Source organism: Mandrillus leucophaeus, unplaced genomic scaffold, assembly GCF_000951045.1.
Source record: "Mandrillus leucophaeus isolate KB7577 unplaced genomic scaffold, Mleu.le_1.0 Scaffold429, whole genome shotgun sequence".
Classification (NCBI taxonomy): Eukaryota; Metazoa; Chordata; class Mammalia; order Primates; family Cercopithecidae; genus Mandrillus; species Mandrillus leucophaeus.
The window spans coordinates 205524-231263 of NW_012104576.1; the positions used below are offsets into that span (position 1 = coordinate 205524).

The following is a 25740-nucleotide window of genomic DNA, read 5'->3' on the forward strand; positions in this document are numbered from 1 at the left end:
ACCAACCTGGACAACATAGTGAGACCTTTTCTCTCCAAAAAATATTTTTAAAATTAGCCAAACATGGCAGGGCATGTCTGCAGTTCAGCTACTTGGGAGGCTGAGGCCAAAGGATCACTTGAGCCCAGGATTTCGAGGCTGCAGTGAGCCATGATTATACCACTACACTCCAGCCTGGGTGACAGAGCAAAACTCTTCTCAAAAAGAAAGAGAGAGAAGAAAAGAAATCTTCAGTATTCATAGTCAAATTCTCTGTGAAGGCTGAAGTAGTGTTTGCTCTGCAGTTAGCCAAAGCACAACCTCCATGCGTTGCCCTAGAACGCATGTTATCATGAGTGTGGGTGTTTGGGTTTGTCTCACACTGCACCAGCACTGAGTGTCAAATCCCAGTGATGGGAATGCACATGAATTCTTTAATCAATTTATTTGAAATTGATCCCTTGTATGTTTGTGATACACTCTAAGGAACAGGCCACAGGCGGATTAGAAGAAAGTGGTAAGAGACTAAGCACAATTTCCAATCAGTGATACTGGAGCAACTTGGAGGGAAAAAAAGTGCAATGTCTACCTCACACTTTCCACCATAAATTCTAGATGGACCAAACATTAAACGTTAAAAATGAAATTCTAAGAGTCCTTTAGAGCACCTGCCCTGAAGTCCCAGCAGTATCAATCCTCGGTGTGGAAACCTCTTCCTTTGTGTGGCTCCCCTGTGATGTTTGCAGGACAGGTCTGGAGGAAAGAGAGTCACCCCAGAAATACACCGATGCCTATATAGTGTTATCTCTCCATCTTGGGTTTTTCCCCGCAGAAACGACTCTGAGACAAGCATCCAAATGCAAATAGATTATTTGGGAAGTAATGCCAAGAAGCACCAGTAAGGTATTGAGAGACAGTTCCCCATGGTTCTCTCCTATTTCTGCACATTTGCCAGTAGAGGCACTGGTTGCCCTTGTTCTAAACTATCTTTACAAGGGTGATTATTATAGTGAGTAGCGTTAGAAGATAGAGGTAGTATCTCCCTCCAGGGCAAAAGGCAGATTTGTTTATTGTCCCATATACTAAAGATAACATCTCCCACCTGGGCAGGTTTGCTTGCAGCTTATTATACAAGATGTGGGTCCCCTAAATTCAGCATACAGTTTCTCCACTGTAATGCAACCCAATGCATATGCAGGCATCACCGGGCCATCAACACATCACTCTGTGGGAACTGAGGTTCAAGGAAGTGGTGCAAGAAAATGGTTTTACTCTGTCTACTGCCATTACTGTAAACAATAATCTGTTGTCTGTTTCTGAACCAGGAGTTCTGTGCCTTCTGCCATGATCCTTGAGAATATGACAGACTAACTTGTTTGCTTGAAAGTCGGATAAGCCCGGTGCGGTGGCTCATGCCTGTAATCCCAGCACTTTGGGAGGCCGAGGCAGATGGATCACAAGGTCAGGAGATCGAGACCATCCTGGCTAACACGGTGAAACCCCGTCTCTACTAATAATACAAAAAATTAGCCGGGCGCGGTGGTGGGTGCCTGTAGTCCCAGTTACATGGGAGGCTGAGGCAGGAGAATGGCGTGAACGCGGGAGGCAGAGCTTGCAGTGAGTCAAGATAGCGCCACTGCACTCCAGCCTGGGCGACAGAGTGAGACTCTGTCTCAAAAAAAAAAAAAAAAAATACAAAATAGCTGGGCGTGGTGGCCTGTGCCTGTAGTTCCAGTACTGGGGAGACTGAGGCAGGAGAATCGCTTGAACCCAGGAGGCAGAGGTTGCACTCCAGCCTGGCAACAGAGTGAGACTCTGTCTCAAAAAAAAAAGAAAGTTGGATAAAATCTCAGCCTTCACACTTACTGACGTAAAACGGGAGAGGGGGTGAGACAGGGAAGGAAAGGCAGTCAAAGGAGATAGGTGGGTTAATGAGTGGGTTCCTTCTGTAGGCAACTGAGGCTCAGTCTTCAGTTGAGAGCTGGCAGAAAACACAAGCCATGGTTGTCCCATGCAAGGGGTGAGGGAGCTGGGCATGTGTCTACCAACTCTCTCTCTTCCTTGGTTTCAGGCTGCTCCGGGGGATTAGCTCTTGGGCACTTTTGTTTACTTACCCACCTGGCCTCTGCAGTAGAGAAAACCTCAGCTCACCATTACAACTACTCTGTGGGAACTTGAGTGAGAGGGGATGTGAGCTGCTTAGACCCCATCAGACTGTGATGGGGGACTGTCTGAATAGTGCCCATTCCTGGTGCCTGGCACAGTGCCAGCAGATGGTGATTGAATGCACGCCCCATGGCCTAAGGATAAGGATCTATTTGCCTGCCTCTATCTATCCTCCACCAGGCCACGAACTCCTTTTGAGTAGGGACCATGTCAATTTTTCTTTGGTACCACAGTATGACAGTGTAGTCCTGGCAATCAGCTCACTGAAGGTCTGTTGCATGAATGAAAGATGAAAAAAAAAAAAAAAGCCTCTAAAATAAACAAAAATCAGAGTCAGCCAGAACTAGACTGAACCATTAAGTAGAAAAGGGCCGTCTATCCAAAATCAATAGCAAATGCACTCGGCAGGGAGGGACCAGAGGCACCCCAAGTGAGAAACAATATACAAATGCTCTAGTTGTTACTGTTTTTCAACATTGTATTGAAGGTCTCAGCCAAGCTATTAAACAAGAAAAATAAATAAGAGCCATAAGTATTAGAAAGGAAAAGACAGGCCAGATATGGTGGCTCACGCCTGTAATCCCAGCACTTTGGGAGGCCGAGGTGGGCAGATCACTTGAGGTCAGGAGTTCGAGACCAGCCTGGCCAACACGGCAAAACCCCATCTCTACTAAAAATACAAAAAATAAATTAGCCTGGCATGGTGGTGGACGCCTGTAACCCCAGTTACTCGGGAGGCTGAGCCAAGAGAATCGCTTGAACCTGGGAGTCGGAGGTTGCAGTGCGTGGAGATCACACCACTGCACTCCGGTCTGGGCAACAGAGTGGGAATCTGTCTCAAAAAAAAAAAAAAAGAAAAGAAAGGAAAAGACAAATTTGTCATTATTTTCAGTAGTAAAATGTCAATGTAGAAAATCCAAGAGAAGCAACAACCAGCACATCTTGTAAGAGAAACCAAAAAGGTGTCCAGTTATAAGATAAACCCCTGTAAATTAATGACTTGACCTTGCAGCAGCAAGAACCAGTTAGGCCATCACTCTGTGCAATACATAACAAGAAAAACTGTAACACCTGAGACTAGATAAGCAGGAAAGCGAACCTTCCATGAGGGGCATGGCCCTGGTGCAGCCAGGGTAAAAAGAAATGAGAAGCGGGGAGCTGAAAGCCACCTTCTGCTTGGCTGTGAGTTGTATTCTCCTGCCCACCCTTAGCCCACCAAATCTTCTCTGGGGCCCCTGAGTCAGGTGCACGGGCAGGTTCCTAATGTCCTTCCCTAAACTAGCCCCTCTGTTCTATGGACTGGACGCAAGCTGGCTGTCCTAGAGTGTGGAGTGGCTGTGTTCTTTCCCTATAGCAAAGCCAAGGACATCAGTACAGCTATGGGCAGGGTTCCTAAGCCGGGCCTGAGGCTCCCATCGGGAGTGGGAGTGGGTAGTGAGAGAATGCGGGGACAGCCAGATAGTGAGAGGGTTCAGAGCTCATGGGGTAAAGGCAGCCTCTCTGGCCTCTCCTCAAGACCAAGTGGAAGGGAAGAGCTCTGCAAACTGGCAGAGAACTTGGTCTGGGGCCATGTAGTGGAGGGGCAACACCCCAAAGACCTGAGGCTTCTCTACAATTTGTCTGGCCTCCGCCCCTCACCCTGCCAAATACAGGCACAGGCCTGACACCCAGTTAATGGTGCTCAGGGTACAGAGGAGTAAATAAAAGCTGGAATAGCAAACTCCACGGCGCCAGCTTTGCCTCGGGCCCAGTGCTCCAGGTCTCCTCCCACAGCCAGCAGCCTCCTCTGCCCTTGGAGGGCACACAGGACCTTGTTGGGCCTTCGGAGGAGAAGCAGGGTTGAGGGCAGGTGGTGACTCTGGTGGAGGCTGTTTCCTCTTCCAGCTCCAGGGCCCACCCCACTGTGACTGGCAGAGTCTGAAGGGCTGGGCTGTTCTGGGTGTGGTCCCAGCTAAGAAGATCCTCCACCCAGAGTCTCGGGCTCTAGGGGTCAATTTTTGGCCTTTGTGGGGGAAGTAAACAGGAGGTAAGAATGAGGGGACAGATGCTGGAGGGAGGCTGGCGACAGGGGAAATTTCCAGGGGGTCAGAGAAAGTAGAAGCATTTGAGTAAAATTTGGAAGGCTGAATTTTATTCAAGGAATCAGGGAGGGAGGGTGGCAGGGAGAATGAGTTTCAGGTGCCCAGCACAGCTAAGCAAAGCACTGGTGTTGGAAATCCTGGGGTTGGTTAGTGAAGGTTGGGAGGAGCCTGTGGTTAGTTCCCAGGCGGGTTTGCTGGGAGAATCACCAGTCTCCATTTCCCAGAGGTCAATGGAGTGTGGTTCGCAGGGGGTGCCAAGCTCCAAGCATGAAGCGAAAAGGTCAGGGATGTGGATAAGGTCTGGTTCATTTCCCTCCCAGACCTGCCCCACCTTGCTGTGTGACACTGGGCAAGTCATGGGCCCTCTCTGAGCTTTGGCCCTGTTTTCTATGACATGGGGCAGTGTTTGAGCTCACATGGGCTCTGCACTCCCATGACTTGGAGGCAGTGGTTGGGCCTCTGAGGCAGAGTGACACGACACCACACACACACACACACACACACACGTGTGTGTGCATGCAGCCCTGACCTCGTTTCCAGAGCCTGGAGCTCCCCGATCCAAGGGAGGCCCTGCGTGGACACCTGTGATTATGGACATGGACCCAGTTGGCCAGGTGCAGTGGCTCACGGGACCCAGTGCTCAAGGCCCACGCCCATGAACATACATGTACATGTGGCTGCCTGTGCAGGGGCGTGTGAGTCTCTGTGCTATGTACATGCGATGTGGCTTGGCTTCCCCAGAGCCTAGTGCCTCCCATGGCTCCCCATTGCTGACCAGAAAACTCATAAAGACCCAGCCACTCATGAGGGGCCTGTCAGGAGGACTCCATGTGCAAGTCCGTAAGTTCTGCAAGGACAGGGTCCCACCTGAACCATCCAATCTCCTGGGCCTGGCTTACAGTTGGTGCCTAATAAATGACTATGCAGGAATGACGGGCCTGCAAGTAGGAGGTGAGACAGGTCAGATGAGAACCTCAGTTACCCCTTTCCCAACTTTGGGAAGGCAGTCTCAGCCCTCAGCAATCCCAGGACCCCTCACGGAGGCTGTTGGCAGGAAAGGAGGACTCGTCCCAGATGCTGTGTCCTGGCCTGACCTTGAATTCTGCCCCACCCAGTGGCCCTAAGGGAGGCTCAGATACTGAGCTCTCGGCTGTGACTAAGCGGAAGGAAGAAAGGAGGGGTGATACTGGGGCCCTAGGGTTTTGCTTCTCATTTCTCTCTTTCCAAAGCACAGTCAGTTCCCAGAAATGAAGGTACCCAGAACCAGTGAAACTCTGGGCTTTCAGGGGCACAGGGTTCCCCAGTCTTTCCACCCTTGGAGGCACCACCAAGGGCCTGGGGAAGTCCCTAGCCCATGTCTACTGCTCGGGGCTTTCTTCCCTGCCCCAGATCGGGGATGGAGTACTTGGAGCATCCACACTGGAACCAGGTGGGGCTCCCAGGATCTTTCAGGAGCGTGTGGCCCAGATTCATTTGCTGTGACAGATGCTGGGTGGGAGGTGCCGGGAGCCTCAGGCTATGGGGGCTGGAGCAGTTGGGGCAGACCTCCAGGAAGGGAATGGTCACGTGGGGCATCAAGTGCCCCAGATGCCCCACCCCACAGGAGTTCCTTTTCTTTCTTTTCTTCTTCCTTTCTCAGCGCACTGCAACCTCCGCCTTCTGGGTTCAAGAGATTCTCCTGCCTCAGCCTCTCAAGTAGCTGGGATTACAGGCATGAGCCACCACGCCCAGCTAATTTTTGTATTTTTAGTAGAGACAGGGTTTCAACATGTTGGCCAGGCTGGTCTTGAACTCCTGACCTCAGTTGATCCGCCCGCCTCAGTCTCCCAAAATACTGGGATTACAGGCGTGAGCCACTGTGTGCAGTCCCTTTCTCTCTTTCTTGCTTCCTCCTCCCTTCTTCCTTTTCTTTCATTTTTAAAACATTTTTAAAAATTACTATAATTTTTATTTTTTTGAGACGGAGTCTAGCTCTGTCGCCCAGGCTGGAGTGCAGTGATGTGATCTCGGCTCACTGCAACCTCTGCTTCCCAGGTTCAAGCGATTCTGCTTCAGCCTCCTGAGTAGCTGTGATTATGGGAGCCCGCCACCACGCCCAGCTAATTTTTGTATTTTTAGTAGATGGGGTTTCACTGTGTTGGCCAGGCTGCTCTCAAACTCCTGACCTTGTGATCCCTGGCCTCCCAAAGTGCTGGGATTAGAAATGTGAGCTACTACGCCCGGCCTATTATTATTATTTTTGAGACAGAGTTTCGCTCTTGTTGCCTGGGTGGGAGTGCAATGGCGTGATCTTGGCTCACTGCAACCTCTGCCTCTCCGTTTCAAGCGATTCTCCTGCCCCAGCCTCTCGAGTAGCTGGGATTACAGGCGTGAGCCACCACACCTGGCTAATTTTTGTATTTTTAGTACAGACGGGTTTTCACCAGGTTGGCCAGCCTGGCCTTGAACTCCTGACCTCAAGTGATCTGCCTGCCTCAGCCTCCCAAAGTGCTGGGATTACAGGCATGAGCCACCGTGCCCAGTCTAAAATTATTTTTTTAGAGACAGGGTCTGACTCTGATGTCCAGGCTGGAGTGCAGTGGTACAATTATAACTCATTGCTGTCTTAAACTCTTGGGCTCAAGTAATCCTCTTGCCTCAGCCTCCCAAGTAGGTGGGACCACAGGAATGTGCCACCATGCCCAGCTCATATTTTTAATTATTGAAAAAAAATCCAATTTTTAAAACCACGCACAGACTCAAATGGGCACAACACCAAATTATGACACATTAGAATCCTTCCCATGTACTCAGAGAACAGGGTTTGTGCTGAGCTTGAAATAAGGCTTCTCTTGCTGTCCCTGTCAATCAAAGAGACTGCAAGGTGGGCTTCAGACACAGTGCTAGCATTTGTAAACACTTATTTGTGAGAATCAGCGGTCACTTCATCTTGTGCTACCAAAATCAAACACTGAAAGAAACTGGACATTGAGACCAACATAAGTATACAACTACCATCCCAGCCCCCAGTTCAAACATTTGTGTTCATTGCTGTTCGACTTGATGGATTGTATGCTGAGAAATAATTTGCATTTGCAAAATACATTTATGCTAACAAGATGCTCATTTTATCTTTTTAAAAATATATATTTGAGTTGCACACGAAACGTGCTTTGAAAGAATGAGCTCCAAATTTCTGGGGGACTGAGGCAGGAGGGCTGAGGGAAATGAAGAAACAGTGGTTTTCAGTGCAGGCCAAGAAAGTAGGCAGCAATGGTCAGTTCTTGAGCTGTGGAGTGCCTTCAACAAGGGTTTTTAGACACATGCATCTGGTGCCTCATCCCAGAACCTCACAGGCCTAGGGACCTGAAATGCTCCCCGTGACAAGGCAAACTTCATATCCTCACATGCTGAGATGGACTCAACTTTCAGTCTGGAATTGGGCTGGGTGTCTGTCAGTCTGCGCCACCCATATGCGGAGTATATGAGTCTGGGTTCAGTGGCAACCACTTTCGCTGCCCTCTCCTGCCCCACACCTAGTGCTCTGCCTGGCCCCTTTGCTGTGGGCGTGAAAATCTGGCACCCAGGCTGACGGGGAGAGAGCTCAGTCTGCATCTGCTGCTTTCTGTTTGATTCATCACTTTCCCCTTCACTCTGGAGCCCACGTTGGCTGTGGGGCACCTCACTGGCTCCTGGGGCCCCTCTGGGGGTTGAGGCTCTGGGCTACATTTGGCCTCTGCAGCCTGCTCACGCCTCTCCTGGCTGGGACGTCAGAGGACTAGGTTCAAACTCCAGCATGGCCAGTTGCTGGCTGTGTGGCCTTGGGCAGGTTAAGCCTCAGTCCCTTCATCCGTACAGTGGGCCAAGGAAGGGATCCCTGATGTGCCAACAGAAAGACTTATGACAAAGTGTGTGCGGCACCTGGCACTAGTTTACATACTGCAGGTGCCCAGTACTGTTGTCAGCACTCAGGTCTAGGAGAGTGTTCTTCCCAACTCTACCTCAAGGGCTGCCTTTGGACTGTGTCCCCATATGGTCACATTTGCATCTCCAGACACTCCGATGCTGCCTCTCGGATATTCTGGAAGCATCCTATGCTGTCAAGCTCCCCGACTGTCCCCCCCCCAGCACCCCAGTCTCCAACTCAGGTGGCCCCATTTCCCCCACATCCCAATCAGAGCCCTGGGCCCATTGTGGTCCTGGCCATCCCACATCCAACCCCTCAGCAATGGCTGTGAGTCAGTTCTGTTCCAGAGTATCTGATGCCACTGCTACAGACCCCAGCCGCCTCCAGACGCTGGACAGTTGCAGCCTCCTGCCCCAGTCCCTTTTTCCTGGAAGCCAGAAAAAGCAGCCTCAATGCCTCTCTAACTCTGTAACTCAGCTCAAAAACCTCTTTAGGGTCCTGGTCCCCAGAAATGCATTCAGAGCTCAGCCAAGGGCACCCCCCAGCACCAGCTTACCCCTACACATCCCTACCCGTGTGTCTGCAGAACTCCAGGCCTTTGTCCAGACTGTCCCTACGGCCTGGTATATTCCTGTCCTATCCGCCCCTCTCAAGCCTGGTGTGACGACTAAGGCGTCCAGCTCCAGGTCACTCAGCCTGTGCCAGAATCACAGCTCAGACAGCATACAAGCAAGTTTCTTAGATCCTGTGTTTGTTTCCTCGTCGGTATAACGAGAGGGTTAACAGCCTCCATCTCTCAGGATGTCATGAAGGTTGAGTAAGATAATCCTGGAAGTACTTGGCGCAGGATGCACCATATTCTATAGGACCCTCCACTTGGTATCATCTCCCTGGTGCCTGACACATAGCAGGTCTTGAGAGACTGAGGCCTTGGCCCTATACCTCAGGAGACGCACCCAGGTGCAGCTGCAGGTCTTCTAGAAAGCCCTCTAGGGACAGCCCTGGAAACCCTTGCTCCTGCTCCAAGGGTCCACAAGCCCAGGTGACTTCTGCACTAAGCTCTGTAGGGGACAGCCCAGGACCTAGTTATGCTGGCCTCAGTGTCTCTGATAGTCAAATGGGCACCAATGGCAGCCTCATCCTCCCTTCCAGTCTAGCTATGCAACCTGACCCGTAACTGCATCCTGCTGAGCCTTGATGTCCTCAACTTTGTAATGTGGGGACAATTAAAAACCCCATGTGCCAGCCCTGGCAACATCAAGAGACCCTGTTTCTACAAAAAAAAATAAAAAATAAAAAAAATTAAAATGAGCCAGGCAGGGTGGTTCGCACCTGTAGTCCTAGTTTGCTTTGCTTGGTCATGTAGCTCAGCCTCACGCTGACTTCCAGGAACAGCAGAGGGACTTGGCCGCCTCTCCAGGCAGGCAGGCCTGTTCCTGGAAAGCAAGGCAGGGTGGGGGGGTCTTCGGGTGGCAAAGGAAAGACTGACAGTTGGAGCCAGAGAAGAGACCTGGGATTGTGCCCCAACTCTGCTCCTGTCCTGCTAAGCCTGAATTTTCTCATCTGTAGCGCAGGGATCTCTGTGTTTCAGGCACCAACAATCTGCTCCCTGGGCTCAGTAGGGGATATCTGATCCCACCATTTCCCCAGCCACATGCCCCAGAAGAGGGCTGCAGACCTAGTACAAGACGGAGCAAAAAGGTGACATCCTCTGCTCTGAGAGTTAGAGTGTCTGAGGAAGACTCCAGACCCTGGGAAGGGGGCCACTTAGCCAGGCCTGCCTACCATGGAGCATAGTTACTCTGAGCTGTCACACTCTCCCCCTTTAGGCATAGCTGGGGCAGGTGGAGGTCAACCCAGTTCAGGGCTTTCAGTGAGGCTGAGGTAGGCTTCCTTGCCTTTCCCACTCTGTGAGCTGTAAACTTGGCCTTTCCTGACCATTTTCCTGCAGGACTGTTGTATGTGTGAGAGGTAGTCTTTGGAAGAAAAGGGGCCCCTAGAATTTGAAGCTTCTGATTCCTGGTTATGAGGCCAAAGATCCCAAAGGTCCTTCCAGACACCTCAGGAGGGCCCTGGGAGGGAAGAGGCTGGGGGTTGTACAGTCAGTTCCCTCAGAGGGGAAGGCACCCACTCATTCCGCAAGCGGGGGATATCCTGCTCTCCTCCCACAGCTACCAGAGTTTCTGACGGGACCCAGATCTGTCCGCACACCCAGGGGCTACAGTTGGCCTAATGTGGCTTACTTGCCCATAAACCTGGCCCAGAGGGCTTTATGGGCCTGAATCCCTGGGTTTAGTAGCTACAAGGACAGCCATATGAGCACCACCTAATTAACTTAATTAACTAACCGCAGACCCTTGGAAGCAATGGCAGATGACAGCACCACACTGGGAGTCAGTAGTCAAGTGCTGTGTTACTTTAAGTAAGCCCCATCCCTCTCTGGGAAAAAAAGATCAGGGATTGAACATAAGTCTTGCCAAGATCCACCCCTTCCAGTATAAACAGGCCCTCCTGGCTTCATCCAAAGTGTATCCAGGTGATTTGGGGCCAAGCTGACCCTTGAACCCAGGTGTCCATGCTCTCTGTCCCCTAGCTTCTCAGCTCTGAAACCCAGCATGAGGCCCATGTCTGGCTTCCCAGTAGTTCTCCATATGGCTCCTGGGTTAGGACTGGCCTCAGGAGCCCTAAGCCTTGGCCAGGTGGGATAGTGTCTCCAGAGTCCCTTAGTACCCCTGGAGAGGGAGGTCCTAGTCCCAGCCTGGACAGGGACAGGGCTGAGGGCACCAGTTGGCCACTTCGGTTTTAGGGACCAGGAGGTTGAGAACCCCAGGGATAGCCCCATTTCACCATAGGAACAGAATGGTGACACAGCTCTGCTCAGGCCTATGGCTTACATGGAGGGGCCAGGCCCATTACCTCAAAGTCAGGGGCTGCTGTGCTCATTTCACAGATGCAGTACCTGCAACCCAGAGAGTATAGGGCCCCTGCTCATCCTCACACACCCAAGGGGTCCTGGGCCAGTCATATTAACTCCACAGGAAAGCAGGAACAGGCTTGGCCCCAGTCTCTGAGGTCCTCTCTGGACCCAGTCTCTGGAGATGGGTCATGGAGGCCAGCCTTGCACTCTCTCCCCACATCCCAGTACCATTCCTCACCCACTCCCTTCTGGGACCCATGCTGGTCAGTCTTCCAGTCTTCTCACTCTGGGAAAGGGCCACCTCTCTCCAAATAAAAGTAAAAAATGGGGAGCCTGGGAAGTTTAGGTCTGAAGGTTGAGGAAGAGTTCCCCGGGCCATATCACCTATCTGAAGAGAGGTGATTAAGGCAATTTATCATGACTCAAAATTCTTCCAGCCTCTGCCCATTTCCACATTGCAATTCCAAAGCCACTTCAGTCAGTAGGCATGTGTTACAGTAGCACTAATTTGGGCACCACAATCTGTATTCATTTCCCATGGCTGCTGTAACAAATTATCACACATTTAGTGGCTGAAAACAACACAAACCTATGATCTTACTATTCTGGAGGTCAGCAATCTGAAATCAGTTTCACAGGGCTTAACATCAAGGTGTTGGCAGGACTGCATTCTTCTTGAGGCCCCAGGGAAGAAAAGGCTGTCTGCATTCCTTGGCTCATGGCTCTTCCTCCAGCAATTGCATCACTCTGACCTCTGCTTCCATTGTTACATACATTTTCTTCCATCACTCTGACACTCCTGCCTCCTTTACAGAGGCCCTTGTGATTATACTCAGTTTACCTGAAAAATCCAGGATACTCTTTCCATCTCAAGATCCTTAATCACATCTGCAAAGTCCATTTTGCTATGTGAAGGTAATATAGTCACATGTTAAGGATTAGGTGATTAAGACACTGCGATTTTGGGGGGTCACTGTTCAGCCTACCAAAGCAGTGGTAGAGTTGCTTTGACAGTCCCAAATCCAGTTCAGGGGGCTTGTCCAAGGTAGAAAGTCATGAGGGGAAGATCAGGTCTCTGCCCTAGCCAGGACACTGGCTGGGGGCTGGCTGAAGCCAAGAGCTCCAGGAAACCTGGCGCCTGCTCCTACTGCCGCCAAGGACAGCCTGTTCTCCTGGCATGGCTGTCGCACAGGGATCAGGTGCACTTGAGCATTCGAAGTGGCCACCGCTCAACTTGAATGGCTGCCTGGGTCTGGCAGAAGGCCAGGTCCTCATGGCTTCCTCTCCCTAATGACCGGAATACATGGGCCGCCAGGTCAGATGTGGGCCACATGGGAAGTCCCAGCTCTATTCTAGAAAATGCATGTACCATCAGCTTACCAGTAGACATTTACTGAATCTGGGTATGCCAGATCCACAGGGGGCCCCAGAGATGAGGGGGATAAGAAGGTTTCTGAAGGCATGGTACAGAAGGTCATTGGTGCCAGCAGAGGTATGAACTAGGGGAGGCAGGGAGAGCACAGAGCAGTTGTCCTAAAGGAAGCAGCATTTGTGTTGGAGCTTGAAGAAGTGGATTGTTTGCACTGCCTGGGCAGAGGGAAGGTGTGTGTTCAGGGCATCAACAGTGCTGCACAAAGGCTGAAGCCCAGGGCAGTAGAGAAAAGAATCCACTAAGAAGGAGCCAATGAAGAGAGAAAAGAATCGAAGGTGGATAGGGAAAGACATGCTGTCCCGCAGAGGTTAAAGGGGTTCCCACCTCAAGCCAGCAGTTCTCAAACCTTGTCAGCAGTGGAACCCTTTGTTCTGATGGCAGCCTACTCAGAGCACTAATGGGGCCTTGGGAGGGCCCCCAGGGCTTTTCCCACAGTTGTCCTCCCCCATCTCTTCAGAACTGGATTCCATAGGACACAAGAGAACACACTTAAGTTATGGGGAGCCAGCTAAGTGTTTGGGGCAGGGATTGGGAGCAGCCAATGGCCCAGGGCCCAGGTGGGGGTAAAGGAGCCAAAAATAGTAGATTTCTTGCATTTACAGGGTTGGAGGCATATTTCAATAAGGCAGCTGGATGAGCCCCATGGAGAAACCCATTGACAACTGGGAAAAGCATCCAACTGTGAGATAAGGCCTCAGTTTCCCCAACTATCAGAAGAGGAGATAGAATTACTTTCCCAGAGTACATCAAACAGGGACTCCTACACTCCTGTCTGTGCTCTGGGCTCTGGCTGAAGGAGGCTGCATGGGCAGTAGGCACATCTCTCAAGACCTCAGGGGCCTGCACAGCCTGGACTCCACCATCAGCTCCATGTCCTCCTCCCATTCTGCCTGCAAGTGCTCCTTGACATATGCTGGTGGTGATGGGGAGGTAGTTCGAGTCTCTGGCTTTGGCCTCAGGAGCAAGGGAGGGGATAGGGCAGGTGAGCCTGGCTTTCCCTGAGCTGGAGCCACTGGCTGCCCTGGCCTGGGCCTCAAGGCACTGGGGCCATAGTGAGGAGGGGCTGAGGGGAGATGTGGGCTGCCAGGCTACCAGCCTGCTGGCTCCATCTCTAGACAACAATGAGGAGTCAAGAGCCCAAGACTGAAACTCCTGCCTACCCTTCTTTCCAGACTGCCTTTTATCCCTGCCTGCCTTATGTTGGTCCCAAGCATCAGATGGATGCCTGAGAGCACCAGGTCCTTCCTCCCTGTGTCTGCCCTCTGGGGAAGGCAAGAAAAAATGCCACAATGTGCCAAGCCAGGCACCTTCCATGGGCTCCTCACACGCATCCTATGAAATAAAGCATTTAGTCACATTTCTCAGTCTTAGAAGCCAAGGCTGAGTGAGGTGAAGTCATCTGCCCAAGGTCACATTGTGGTGAGAGGCAGATTCTGGGATTGAAATCCAGGCTGGTGTGGCTACAACATCAGGGCTCAATGTCCAGGGCCCAATCAAGCCAGTGGCTGCAGGCTTGAGGCCCCACCTGCCAGTCCTCTTGGCTTGGATCTTTTCCTCAGCAGAGTCAAGCTGCACATTTTTCTGGGCAGAAAGTTGTCCCTGAGGGCCGCTCCTGCTTGTGGCCCCAGCTGCCCCAACACTGTCACTCTCCAACACTGCACTCTCTTCTGGTGCAACATCCACAAGCTCACCAAGGCCCTTCCTCAGGAATGGGCCTGAGGCCAGGAGGGTGAGACCATTAGGGAAGCCAGGACTGGCTGAGGGGTGGGGGATGACAGACTGCACTAAGGTCACGGCAACTACCCTGAGATGCTGCTGAAGATAGCAAGAGCCAAAGGGCACAGGGAGGAAGACAGAAAGGGCAACACTGGTGAGGACCTTAGCAGGCAAAGGTCTGTGAGCACAGGGAACTCAGGGAGTGGGGAGCCTCGCCCTGGTTGTGCACCCCTTCGCCTCCCAACCCAAGTTCCTTCTGGAGCAGCCTCCTCAAAGGAAGCCAGGGGCAGCTCAAGGTTTATGCAGCTGGGGCTGGGCATGGGGCAGGCCACTGGGGCGCTGGGAACTGTAGCGTGACCTCTGCCAAATGCATCCTCCAGCCATAGTGCAGGGCGACACTTAGGCTGGGTGTGACTCCAGCAATATAGGCTCCCCAAAGGGACGGATCTAACTTACTATCTCCACTTGGCCACTATCATGGGACCTCAGGCAGTTCACACCTTCTCTTGTTCTCTCTGCCTGGAGAATGGACATTCAGATGCCAGCATGCACATTCCACTTGGCTAAGAGGAAAGAGGCTGCCACTTGGCGTTGACCTTGGACTCAGAAGAGCCAGCTTCTCATAGGAAAAGGAGCTGCCCAAGGTCCCACTGCAGGACACAGCCTTGGAACTCAGCTCTCCTGGCTGCAGCAGAGGATGCTGCCCATTGGACCACACTGCCCATCAGACCATACTGCCAGGCCCTGGGAAGTGCTGGAGTGGCAGGGGGCAGTCTAGTGGAATGAGCCAGCCTGGTTTGCCATGTTCCTTAGGACCCACCCTGAAGCAGGCTCAAACCACCAGTACTCACCAACCTAGAGATTTCCTGTCACTGTTGATAGGAAGGCTGGATCTGCAAGCCTCCTGGTGGCCATGAGTCTGCACAGACCAGAGCTGGGGTGGAGGCCACAATCCTGTGCCCAGTATCTCAGTTTCTCACTCTCCCCAGCCCTAACCAGGTACACATGGGTTACTTGAAACCCCAGGGGGTCAACTCAGGAGGGATGTTTTAGTTAAAAGCTATGGGGATAAAAAGGAAACACCCCTCACTGGCTCAAGCCTTCTGTTAAATGAATGTGGATGTGCGACCCAGGAACTGTGCAGCAAGGACCTCCAGGCCCTCCCCTCCAGAAAGCAGGCAGTCATCCTTGAGCCGAAATGCAGATGAGCTTCCTGTGCTTGAGCCAGGCTTGGCCAGGGAAGTGTGTTCGCATGCACCCAGGGCAGTGGAGGACTGATCAGTCCCTGGGAGTGAGCTGCTCTACACCAGGCCCCATGGTATCCAAGGCCAGGAGTGAGGACTCACGTGCCTTCCTCCACGCTGCACCCGCACACCCCTACCAAGCAGGGGACTGATGGCCAGCCCTGCTGGGGCAGAAGGAAACTCTCGCCCTGGCGCTACCTGGGAGTAAGGGGTCAGGGGACCTGCAAGTCATGGAACAAATCATTAGGTCACCATTTGTTAGTCTCTCAATACTTTACTGGCCATATCCCCCAATACTCCCACATCTATTTCACCAACACACAGCCCTCGGCCACCCTGATGTGATGGAGCCAGACTGAGAACTTGGGTCTACCCAGGTGTCCTAGAAATATCCTAGAAATGCAGAGCATGGGGAAATCACAGAACCTTGGGAAATGCCATAAGCACTTGGGTTCTGGAAAGTGCCATCCACCTCCCTCCGGTCAGGCTGGCGCCACTGACAAGGCATCCACAGGACAGCCACACTATGGCCTAGACCTCTGGATATGCAGGAACCGGGGCCTGAGGAGACAGGGATAGGGGCTGGTTACCACCTGGGCCTCGGGGAATGAGCAGGGAGTGGGAACAGCACACTCTCCTGACAGCCAGGGCTGAGGATGGCCCCAGTGGAAAGACCAGCATGCTACAGGGCTAAAGAGGGGTAGGAGCTCACCTCCCACAGAAGTCCTTGCGCACAGCCACAAGATTAAGGTACAGTTCAGGCCGGCTCTGAAGCCAGCTGCTGACAAGCTCCGGGTGCCTTGGGTCCACTTCTAAGAAGATACTACTACATGGGGGAGAAATGGGTAGGCTCAGTAGGACAGGTCTGGGGCCTGCCCTTCTGGGCTGCTTGGGCTGGTGAGGTGAGGGTCCTGTGCTCATCTCTGCCAGGGCCTGCCCAGTACACATTAGGAGCAGTGGAGGCTGCTGGGGACAGACCTAGGAGACCCATCCCATTCATACCCAGAGTCCTTCAGGAGCTGGGGTGCCAGGGCCAGGATGTGGGTAATGATGTCCATGCCCTCCTCCCCACCGTCCAGGGCCGCAGGGTCTTCATAGCTGAAAGGGAAAGCAGTGGGAGGCGACAGCCTGAGGAAGGGGTATCTGAAATGTATGGAGGGTATGGGCAGGACCTCCACAAATGGGGCCCTGTGGAACTTACACTCTAGACTGAAGGGCAAATCTGAGGACCCAGAGAAGGAGGGCCCCAAATGGGTGGCAGCTCCTCTTCCCTTCCTCTCATGGGCAGCACCCTGCCAGGCAGTGCCAGGCGTGCTTGCTGAATCCCACTGGCTGATGGCCTCTCCTGATGGACTGACTCATGTCAGGGCATGAATGTCTCCCCACAAGGCTGCTCCTCTTCTTGGTTTGGGAGATCTGGGGCTAGTCCTGACCACTCCTGAGAGCCCAGAAAGGGAGAGCCAACACCCCAACCCCATCCAACATGACTGCTGCCCCATCCAGGACTCCTGGGCTGCCCCTGGTTCTCAGCCCCTGTGTAAGAGCAGGATCGCCTAGTGCAAAGCTAGCCTGGGGCCAAGTTTTAGTCCCAGCTTTCCCACTGAGCCCCCATGTGACCACAGACAAGACACCTTCCCTTTCTGGGCCTCAGTATTCTATAAAATGATGTGCCCATCTACATAGCACCCCCTATGAGTCCTCCACTGTGTTTGATGCTTTCAAGTCGTCACTGAGTCCTCCCATGGCCCTGCAGAGCACTACCTCTCTTTTTTCAGAGGCAGGAAACAGGCCCAGAGAGGTTCGGTGGCTGTTCAGTAGTCTAAAGTAGGGAGGCAGATGCTGAATCTAGGTAGGATTGTGGGCTCTCCAGTGCGTCCACGTAACACCACTGCCTGTTTCAGCACCAACTCCCCTGTCCCTCTAGATGACGTGGTCCTCGATTGAGGGCAGACTAATCCCATTAGGCCTTTCCAGGCCTGGCCTCCCTGGCCCACCCTGCTTAGCACCTGCGGATCTCGGGGGCCAGCTGTTCCATGTCCTGGTGGAAGATGTAGGGAGGGTTGCTGACGACCAGGTCCACAGGGCCCCAGGGCAAGTGTGTCCAGCTCCTTTCTGTCATCAAAGAAGAGGACACACAGTAGGGACTAACCCATTGGGAGGTAAAGGATGGTAGCTCCCCCTGCCACTATGTCCCTCTTATCATGCCACACCTTGGGCCTGCCACTGGATCTGATAAGTCAGACCTGCAAATTAGTGCCCAGGGTCCTCAGCTGACAGCCTGGTGGAGGATGCGCATGCTTTAACATGGCAGCCCTTCATTTCAAGACATAGAGTGTCCTTGCCAAAAATCCTCATTCCATAAGACTCCGTTCAAGTGCCACTTCCAGGGCGTCCTTCCTGATTGCCTAGGCAGGAAAGAGCCTTTCTCTTCTGTAGCTCCACCAGCCTTATAGCCAACATGGACTGAGAGTACACAGAGGGTGGGCCTGGCCTCATCAGCCAATTCCTGATGGCTCTGACTACTGGTTTCACCCTGTGCCGGGTGCTACACCAAGTATATTACACTCCATAGCGGGGGCACATGAGGCTCAAGGATCCCATGGGTAAGGCAATGGAGCCAGAACTGGAGTTGGAGGCCCAGGGACACTGTAAAGGCTATGGCTGAGCTGTGCAGTGCCTGGATCGCTTCTTCCCAGGCCAGGCAGGGGGAGAGGGGCACTCAAGTATTTTGGTCCTGAAGGCATTATTTTAAGCTTTTGCTTATCTGTTGCCAACAAGCAAGCCCTTAACTCATTAGTTATGAGGAATTCATTGACCTGACCCTTATGGGTCAGGTCAGCCTAGGAGGCAAAAGCAACTTGTCTGTCCTCAGCCAAGGCTTCGTTTGAACTGCCACACACAACCACACACACACACACACATTTGTGTGTGTTCATGTGTGTGGTTGTGTGGCTTTTGGGGAAGCCCTCCCTCCATGTCCGCGGAGTGCCTCATCCACCCAGCAGCACCTGTATCTAGTCTCCCTATGTTAAGGAACATTCAGGGGAGGGTACCTGAGGTCATGTCGAGGTGGATGATCCAAATCCTGTCCTGCAACTGAAGCCTAGACAGACAGGGAGAAAGGGGTGGGCACGGGGGCAGATCCCTACCCTTCACTACAAGAATGAGGTCTTGGGCCGGGCGCGGTGGCTCAAGCCTGTAATCCCAGCACTTTGGGAGGCCGAGACGGGCGGATCACAAGGTCAGGAGATCGAGACCATCCTGGCTAACACGGTGAAACCCCGTATCTACTAAAAAATACAAAAAAAAAAAACTAGCCGGGCGAGGTGGCGGGCGCCTGTAGTCCCAGCTACTCGGGAGGCTGAGGTCGGAGAATGGCGTAAACCCGGGAGGCAGAGCTTGCAGTGAGCTGAGATCTGGCCACTGCACTCCAGCCTGGGCGACAGAGCGAGACTCCATCTCAAAAAAACAAAAAAACAAAAAAAAAACCACACACAAAAGAATGAGGTCTTGTAGTCAACCTTTCTTGGGCCGGCAAGATACTCACTGCCCACTACCCATTCAGAACCCCATGGGACCCATGCCAGGCTACCGCACTGCTTCCTCCTTCTTGGCAGGAGAAATCAGACATTAGTGAGTTTGAAACCTGAAAAGGAGTCAAGATCAGGCCCCAAAGTGCAACTCCCCCACCTACCTCTGAGCGTTCTCATGGGTCAGAGAGATGGCAGCTTCCCCCTTATCCACAGCAATGACTCGGCTCTGTCCCAAGAACAAACAGAGGATATGTGGAAGGCAATGCTGAGAGATGCTGGGAGATACTGGGCCTGGGAGACCCTCCTCCAACCCCCCACCAGAAGAGAAGGGAAATACCCAACAGCCTTTTCTTCTTGACCAAAATCTAGCCAGATACATGTGGTAGGCATTAGAGTCTGTGAACCACAGTGGGCTAGGGGCAGCCCTGTCCTCCCTCATCTAGCTGCTTCCCCTCAAGTGCTCCTAGCAGAGGGATGTGGGGGAAGCACTAATGGGAGGGACAGTGAGTGTCAGTCACAGTCTATCCAGAGTGGGTGGAGAGGCTCACCTGAGGGAGCTGGCTCAGCAGGCTGAGGGAGATGGCTCCCGATCCACAGCCTACCTCCAGAATGAGGGGGCTGCCTGGGGATCCCACAGCATAGGACCTCTGGGCCACCTCTTCCAGCACCCACTCAACCAGTTCCTGTGAAGCAGAGGGGTCTGGATCAGAGTTGGTGCCTGCGGGTGTTGGTACAGAGGCCTAAGCAGTTACCCCTGTGAACGTAGGAAGGGGAGGTAGCCAAAGCCAGACTAACCTTCATGTCAGCTAGGCCATGGCCAAGTCACCCTGCCCCTCCACGCCTCAGCTTCCCCATCTGTACAACTGAGCCCAGTTGAGGATAGCCCACCTCATGGGGATATGGTGGGGATTAAATGAGCTAATCCACACCTGTGTCATGTTAAGTGTTTAATCAACCCCAGCTAAGCCCTTTACAGACATCCTCCCATTCTTAGCATTTCTTAGCAGAAATGCTAAGAACTGGCTGGGCACAGTGGCTCACGCCTATAATCCCAACACTTTGTGAGACCAAGGTGGGCAGATCACTTGAGTTCGGAGTTTGAGACCAGCCTGGCCAACATGGTGAAACCTCGTCTCTGCTAAAAGTGCAAAAATTTGCCGGGCATGGGCATGGTGGCGGATTTCTCTAGTCCCAGCTACTCGGGAGGCTGAGGCGGGAGAACTGCTTAAGCCCGGGAGGTAGAGGTTGCGGTGGATCAGGATCGTGCCACTGCACTCCAGCCTGGGAGACAGAGCAACACTCCATCTCAAGAACTGTATCTGATAGTTCCTGGCCACTCCCTCTGGCCTGATCGTGCTCCCAGAGCTTTTCCTGTATTAATCTGTTAAATCCTCACAAGTGTCCCATGAGGAAACTGAGGCCTGGGGTCAAGGCCCCACCTGAGCCTAGCCTGTGGTTCATGGTGGCCAAGAATCAGGAGCTGGTGTGACAGAGCTGAGCTTGAGAGGCCCCAGGGAGGCTCCTAAGCCAAAGGGACAGGGAATTCCCTCCTTTGGAGAAGATGGGTCATGGGGGAACATGGTCCTGACTAAGGACCTGAGGGCTGTGGCATACACAGGCATAGCTCAACAGGCATGGGTGCAGAGGGACGTGCCTGCCCTGGCAGCAGGAGGACATTTTCAGACATTGCCACTTTGGAAACAAGAGGGTTTCAAGCCTTGCCTACCCAGCCACTGCCTGCGAGGACTATGCCTGCAAACCAACATAGGGTAGGGGTGAAGGGTGGAAGGCTCCTACCGTCCAATGGCCAAAATGTTTCCCAGAGGGTCAGAACTCCTGGGACCCCAGGTCTCAGGAAAGACTGGCTCAGGGAGCTAGGGATGGTGGGCAGCAAGTGGGTGCTTCCCTGATCTGAAAAGAGGACCACCTTTTCCATAAAGCTTCCTCAAGCCTGGGCCAGGCTCTACCATGGCTTTCCCCACCCTGAGCCTAAGGTCTAGCCTAAGGATGCGGTGTGCCTCTCCCACCAGACTCCATAACAGGAAGACCTGAGGTCCGACTCATCGCAGTGTGTCCCACACTGGCAGGGCTTGGCCCACAGACAGACTTCTTGGCTACTTTCCTTTTTTTTTGAGACAGAGTTTCGCTCTTGTTGCCCAGGCTGGAAGGCTGGAGTACAATGGCGCAATCTTGGCTCACCGCAACCTCCGCCTCCGTTTCAAGCGATTCGCCTGTCTCAGCCTTCCCGAGTAGCTGGGATTACAGGCATGCAACACCATGCCTGGCTAATTTTGTATTTTTAGTAGAGACAGGGTTTCTCCACGTTGGTCAGGCTGGTCTCGAACTCCCAATCTCAGGTGATCCGCCCGCCTCGGACTCCCAAAGTGCTGGGATTACAGGTGTGAGCCATGGCGCCCGACCCTCTTGGCTACTTTCTAAGTGCTGGGCAAACTCTCTGTGGCACCACCCCTCTGCGTCTCACACTGCCAGGTCTCCCCAACACCCCAATGCCATCAGCCTCACTCACACCCATTTTCCACATAAGTTCCCCAGTGCTGGGTTCCAAAAAGTATCTCACCCTTCCAGGCCCCCAACCCCAGCAACAATGTTCACCCACCCTGAGGATGGCAAGTCCAAGCCAGGCAGAACTTGGCCAGCAGGTGCAAACCTCCCTGTTCCAAGCCTCTTCTGCACCAAACAAATGATTGCCTGTGGGTGAGGGGGCCCAGCTCCAGCAGGAGAGGGCATATATTCACTAGCTCTCACCAGCCCTGTGCTAGGCACTACTGGAGACCACTAGGGTACTTGTGGCAATCTGGGCCTGCAGGGTTGGGACAGGTACAGAGTGAGCAGTGTAGGGTTGTGGCTGAGAGCCTGTGGTCTCAGTGGTGAGGCCACACGCTGAGAGGTTGGCAGGGTGACCAGGACTTGTCAGGTGTTGAGCCTCTCTTGGTTTCCTGGCCATAGACCTACTCTGGCTGGGGAATGACCCCTCAGTCAGCCACACTGGCCAGTCACCTCACAGAAATACTCAAAGACCTCAAAGACACACACCACATATGTGGATGGCCACCTTGGGGAGGGTGAGAAGCTGAGAAACTGAGCCCCTGCCACCACTAGTGGCCTCTTGCTTGCCATAATACTCCAGAGCACAGGAGGCTCATCTTGGTTGTAGGGCCACTTGGGGCAGGGATAGACAACAGCACAAGAAGTCCAGAAACTTTCTCTTCTCCACCCAGTGAAGAGCCTCCGTCAGCCTGACGCTGGTGGCTCTTTCAGGGAGACTAAAAGCCAAGCTGGTCACAGGCTCAAGGCACCCCCTCCAGGTGAATATGGAAAGAATCCAAGAACAGGGTGGGGCGCAGGGGCATGCAGGAAGGAGGCGAGGGGCAGGCAGCTGTTGGCTCTGCCTAGAACTGCTGCCCCAACATGGACTTCATACCCCATCAAGAGGTTGGCCCAAGGCCTCAGCAGAACCTGAGTGCCCACAAGTACCCTCTCTTAGGATGGCATCCCTGGTGGAGCAGACCCAGGGAGGTGGCATTGCCTCCTTCGAGTCAATCACAGACAAAACACTGATCCTCCCACAACCTGTACAGCCTCACAGCAGGCCAGGTGAGAATGGTTCACACCCCCAGCCCTGAGTTTCCTACTGTACTCACTGCCAGGCCAGAAGCTGAACCACCTTCTCACCCCTAGGGAAAATCCAACTCACTGGGTCACATGCCTCCTGCAAGTTTGCACTTCAGACTCCTCCTTCATCAGACACCATCCTCTGCACCCATTCTCACCACTCCCTGCCACAGGCCACGTCCTCTTGAGTTCTTGGTAAGGCATCCCCCGATGTGGCTTTACATTGGGGTGAACCTGGTGAGTTCTCAGAAATGTCTGCACAGTGAGGTGAGCACTTGGCCTCCCAATCGCAGCATCTCCCCTCACCCCACCCCTTGCAGTAGAGCTGCTCTCTTGGCCCAGACCAATCTAAGAATCAGGGGCCACATGGGAGCCAAAGTCCACACTTGATACTCAGAACCCTGGCACATATGGCTGGTGCCAGGTCAGCTCTGAAGGAACTCAAAGGTCACCATGCCCTGACCCTGGGCAGCCGGAGACAGCAAATGATCTCTTCGCCAGAGATCACGTGTTTTTGGGAGCCACAGGAAAGCCTCCCAAGGCCTGCAGGTGGCAGGCCACACCTTGCTCTGGATCTCCATACTGTGTCCTAGGTCATGCCAATCCCAGATAGGGGAGCCACCACGAGAGGGATGGGGCTCTGACTTGGGAGTAAGGAAGTCCAAGTGCTGCCCTCATGCTCCCTTCCTTGACAGCCCTGTGACTTCAGCAAGGCCTCAGATTCCCTACTGTCCCTGCCCTGACACTGGGCAGTGAAGCAAGGACCTGGCCTCCCAACCACATGACATGGAGGGGAGAGGGGTCAGAGAGTTTCTTGGCTAGGGGACAGAAGCTGGGAAAGTGAAGGAAGGGTTTGGGGCCCCTGGCCACGGCAGGGGAATGGGAATCTTTCCCAGAAATGTTTGTGTGCTTGGGTCTTTCTAGAAACATTCCTTCTCAGAACGTGCCGCCCTCTGACTTGCCCACCAGCTCTCACTCAACTCTACTCCCTGGTCTGCACCCTCTGGCTCCCAGCTCTGCCACCTACAAAGTCAGAGGGGAGTCCAAGAAGGGCCATAGAAAGCGTCTCTTCCAGGACCAGGGTGCCTTACCAAGGGATAGCACACTTGCGCCGCACATCCCTAGTCCTAGTAATTTGAGGGACAACACGGGTGATTACCAGACCAGTCAGTAGACTAGATTCTCTGGTCTGGAGGCCTAACCCTCTCATCAACTGGGCCCAGAGAGGGCAGTAGGGCAGTGACCTGCCCGAGGTCACACAGCTGATACTAGGTCTCCAGGTGTCCGGCTGGAGCCCTCTCCACTTCCTCCATGAGAAGCTGCTGGAGGACACTCCACTTCCTCCTGAGAAGCTGCTGGAGGACACTGTTCCCTGTGGGTTGGGTAAGCCATGGGACAGCTCCCAGAGAAACAGCGGAACAGTCTAAGTACTTGGGCAGCACTATTTGAGGCACTCTGGGACATTGCCAGACCTAGAGGCTGGGGTGGTAGCTTGGAACATGACAGTCAAGGGGACCAACAGGAATCCTGTCCTCTGGGCTCTGCCACCACAGACAGCGAGAAGATACATGTCTAGAAAGGCAATGTCCCTGAAGTCATGGGGCCCCAGTGCCCCCTGGAGGAAGCCTGGGGTAAGACCGGTACCCTGAACTCCACCCTCATCCTGATCCTGCCTTGCCCTGGTGGCACACCTACCTCTGTTTCTGGCCGAGGAATAAACACTGGGGGCACCATCCTCAGGCTGAGCCCCTGAAAGTCCCACTCTCCAAGGATGTACTGCACCGGCATCCTGCAGAGGGGGCAGCCGGGTGGTCATCATTGACAGAGCCAGGACCAACAGGACCATGCCTGGCTTGAGAGATACCACTTGTGGCCAAGGGTATCAGGCAAGACCATGTCTCCAGGGCCTTGGGACTCCTGAGGCAAAGCCTTCCCTCCCTCCCTTCTTCTATTCACTACCCCAGCCCCACTCTTGCCACCCCTGCACCCTAACACCTCCTTAGTCCTTGGACATTCTCCTCCTCCCTGAACTTGGTGGGGATAGGGGAAGCTGGACTGCTGCTCCCCAAACACATCCTTCAGGTCTGATCCATGGGTGCTCACCTCTGCAATCGACGGCTACTCAGCTCCTGGATACACTGTAGTTGCTGAGAGGTCAAGGGCTGGGTCCAAAGTGCCGGCCTCAGGCTCTGAAACTGTCCCCACAGAGAATGTAAGTGGCTGGCTCACTGGGCCCAGGGGCCCCAACCCAGGTGTCTTATGTGGATAATGCCTGCCTAGCACTGGTCTGGAGGCCCAACGCTCTCATCATCTGGGCCCAGAGGGGGCAGCATCCCGCCCAAGGTTACACAGCTAATACCAGGCCTCCAGGTGTCTATCCCAGAACACTTAGGCAGAGATTTATTCATTCATCCAACAAACTGTTACAGTGTGTGCCAGGTGCTAAGACGTTCCTTCAGAAAAATCCCATCAGTCTCAGCTAAGAACTCTTAGTGAACAGAAAACCTGGATATCTCTTCCCAAAGTCCTCCCTCCTCCCTCTTCCTGTCCTCTTGACAACACTGAACTTAACTGTTTTGGCTCCAAGGACATGAGCCACGATGTACTCACTGGATTCCCGGGCCTCAGGGATACCTCTCTTCTCAAAGACCCTAGTCCAGTGGCCGACCAGTTCTGTGGCACTGGATAACCCAGCCAGAGGTGGTTGGGGTTGCCATGAGCTGAAGGCCCAGCCGAGGGTACTTCCCCCTCTCCCTGGGCCAGACAGGAGGGCCCACAGCATACGGCCCCAAAGCTCCATGTCTCAGGAAAAGGTTCTCCAGAGTGCTTCCAGGTTCCCAAGTCTGCCTTATGATGTCAGCTGCTGAGGTGGGTGCTGAGAGTGGCCCCTGGACCCAGCTGGGTGGAGATGGAGAGGTCACAAGTTCTGGTGCCCCAAAATGGCTCTGGTCCTCAGATATAGTTGGTTGCCACCCTGGGAGTGAAAGGAACCAGGAAAGCAGGTGAGCCTTGTATGACATCCTCCCTTCTACCAGTACATTGCCTGAGAATAGTTGTGCTCTTGCTGACACCCCCTTGACTCCATTTAGAGCCTCACCCACCTATCTGATCATTCTTGTCTTGGCCACTTATGTTTTCTTTTTTTTTTTTTTT

At 53.3% G+C, this 25740-nt stretch overlaps 2 protein-coding genes across 3 annotated transcripts in view; one reads left to right on the top strand and one right to left on the bottom strand.

Moving 5' to 3' along the window:
* Positions 1-11536: 11536 nt before the first annotated feature.
* The window catches only part of HEMK1 (HemK methyltransferase family member 1), a 16160-nt gene continuing 1956 nt past the window's right edge, over positions 11537-25740 (bottom strand). Inside the window, exons 2-11 of one of the 2 annotated variants that reach the window (XM_011993239.1) lie at positions 25160-25561; positions 24691-24782; positions 24283-24376; positions 19503-19637; positions 19116-19180; positions 18475-18524; positions 17428-17533; positions 16424-16519; positions 16134-16247; positions 11537-15982 (exon numbers count right to left, since the gene is read on the bottom strand). In XM_011993239.1, coding sequence (XP_011848629.1) covers positions 15946-15982; positions 16134-16247; positions 16424-16519; positions 17428-17533; positions 18475-18524; positions 19116-19180; positions 19503-19637; positions 24283-24376; positions 24691-24782; positions 25160-25387 — 1017 coding nt within the window. In that variant the 5' untranslated portion in view covers positions 25388-25561 and the 3' untranslated portion in view covers positions 11537-15945. The remainder of the gene's footprint in view (positions 15983-16133; positions 16248-16423; positions 16520-17427; positions 17534-18474; positions 18525-19115; positions 19181-19502; positions 19638-24282; positions 24377-24690; positions 24783-25159; positions 25562-25740) is intronic. The other variant, XM_011993240.1, reaches the window with a different exon arrangement.
* Positions 25465-25740, top strand: part of LOC105548968 (chromosome unknown open reading frame, human C3orf18) — a 24419-nt gene continuing 24143 nt past the window's right edge. Inside the window, exon 1 of the mRNA XM_011993236.1 lies at positions 25465-25589. The gene's annotated coding sequence lies outside the window, so the exon portion shown is untranslated. The remainder of the gene's footprint in view (positions 25590-25740) is intronic.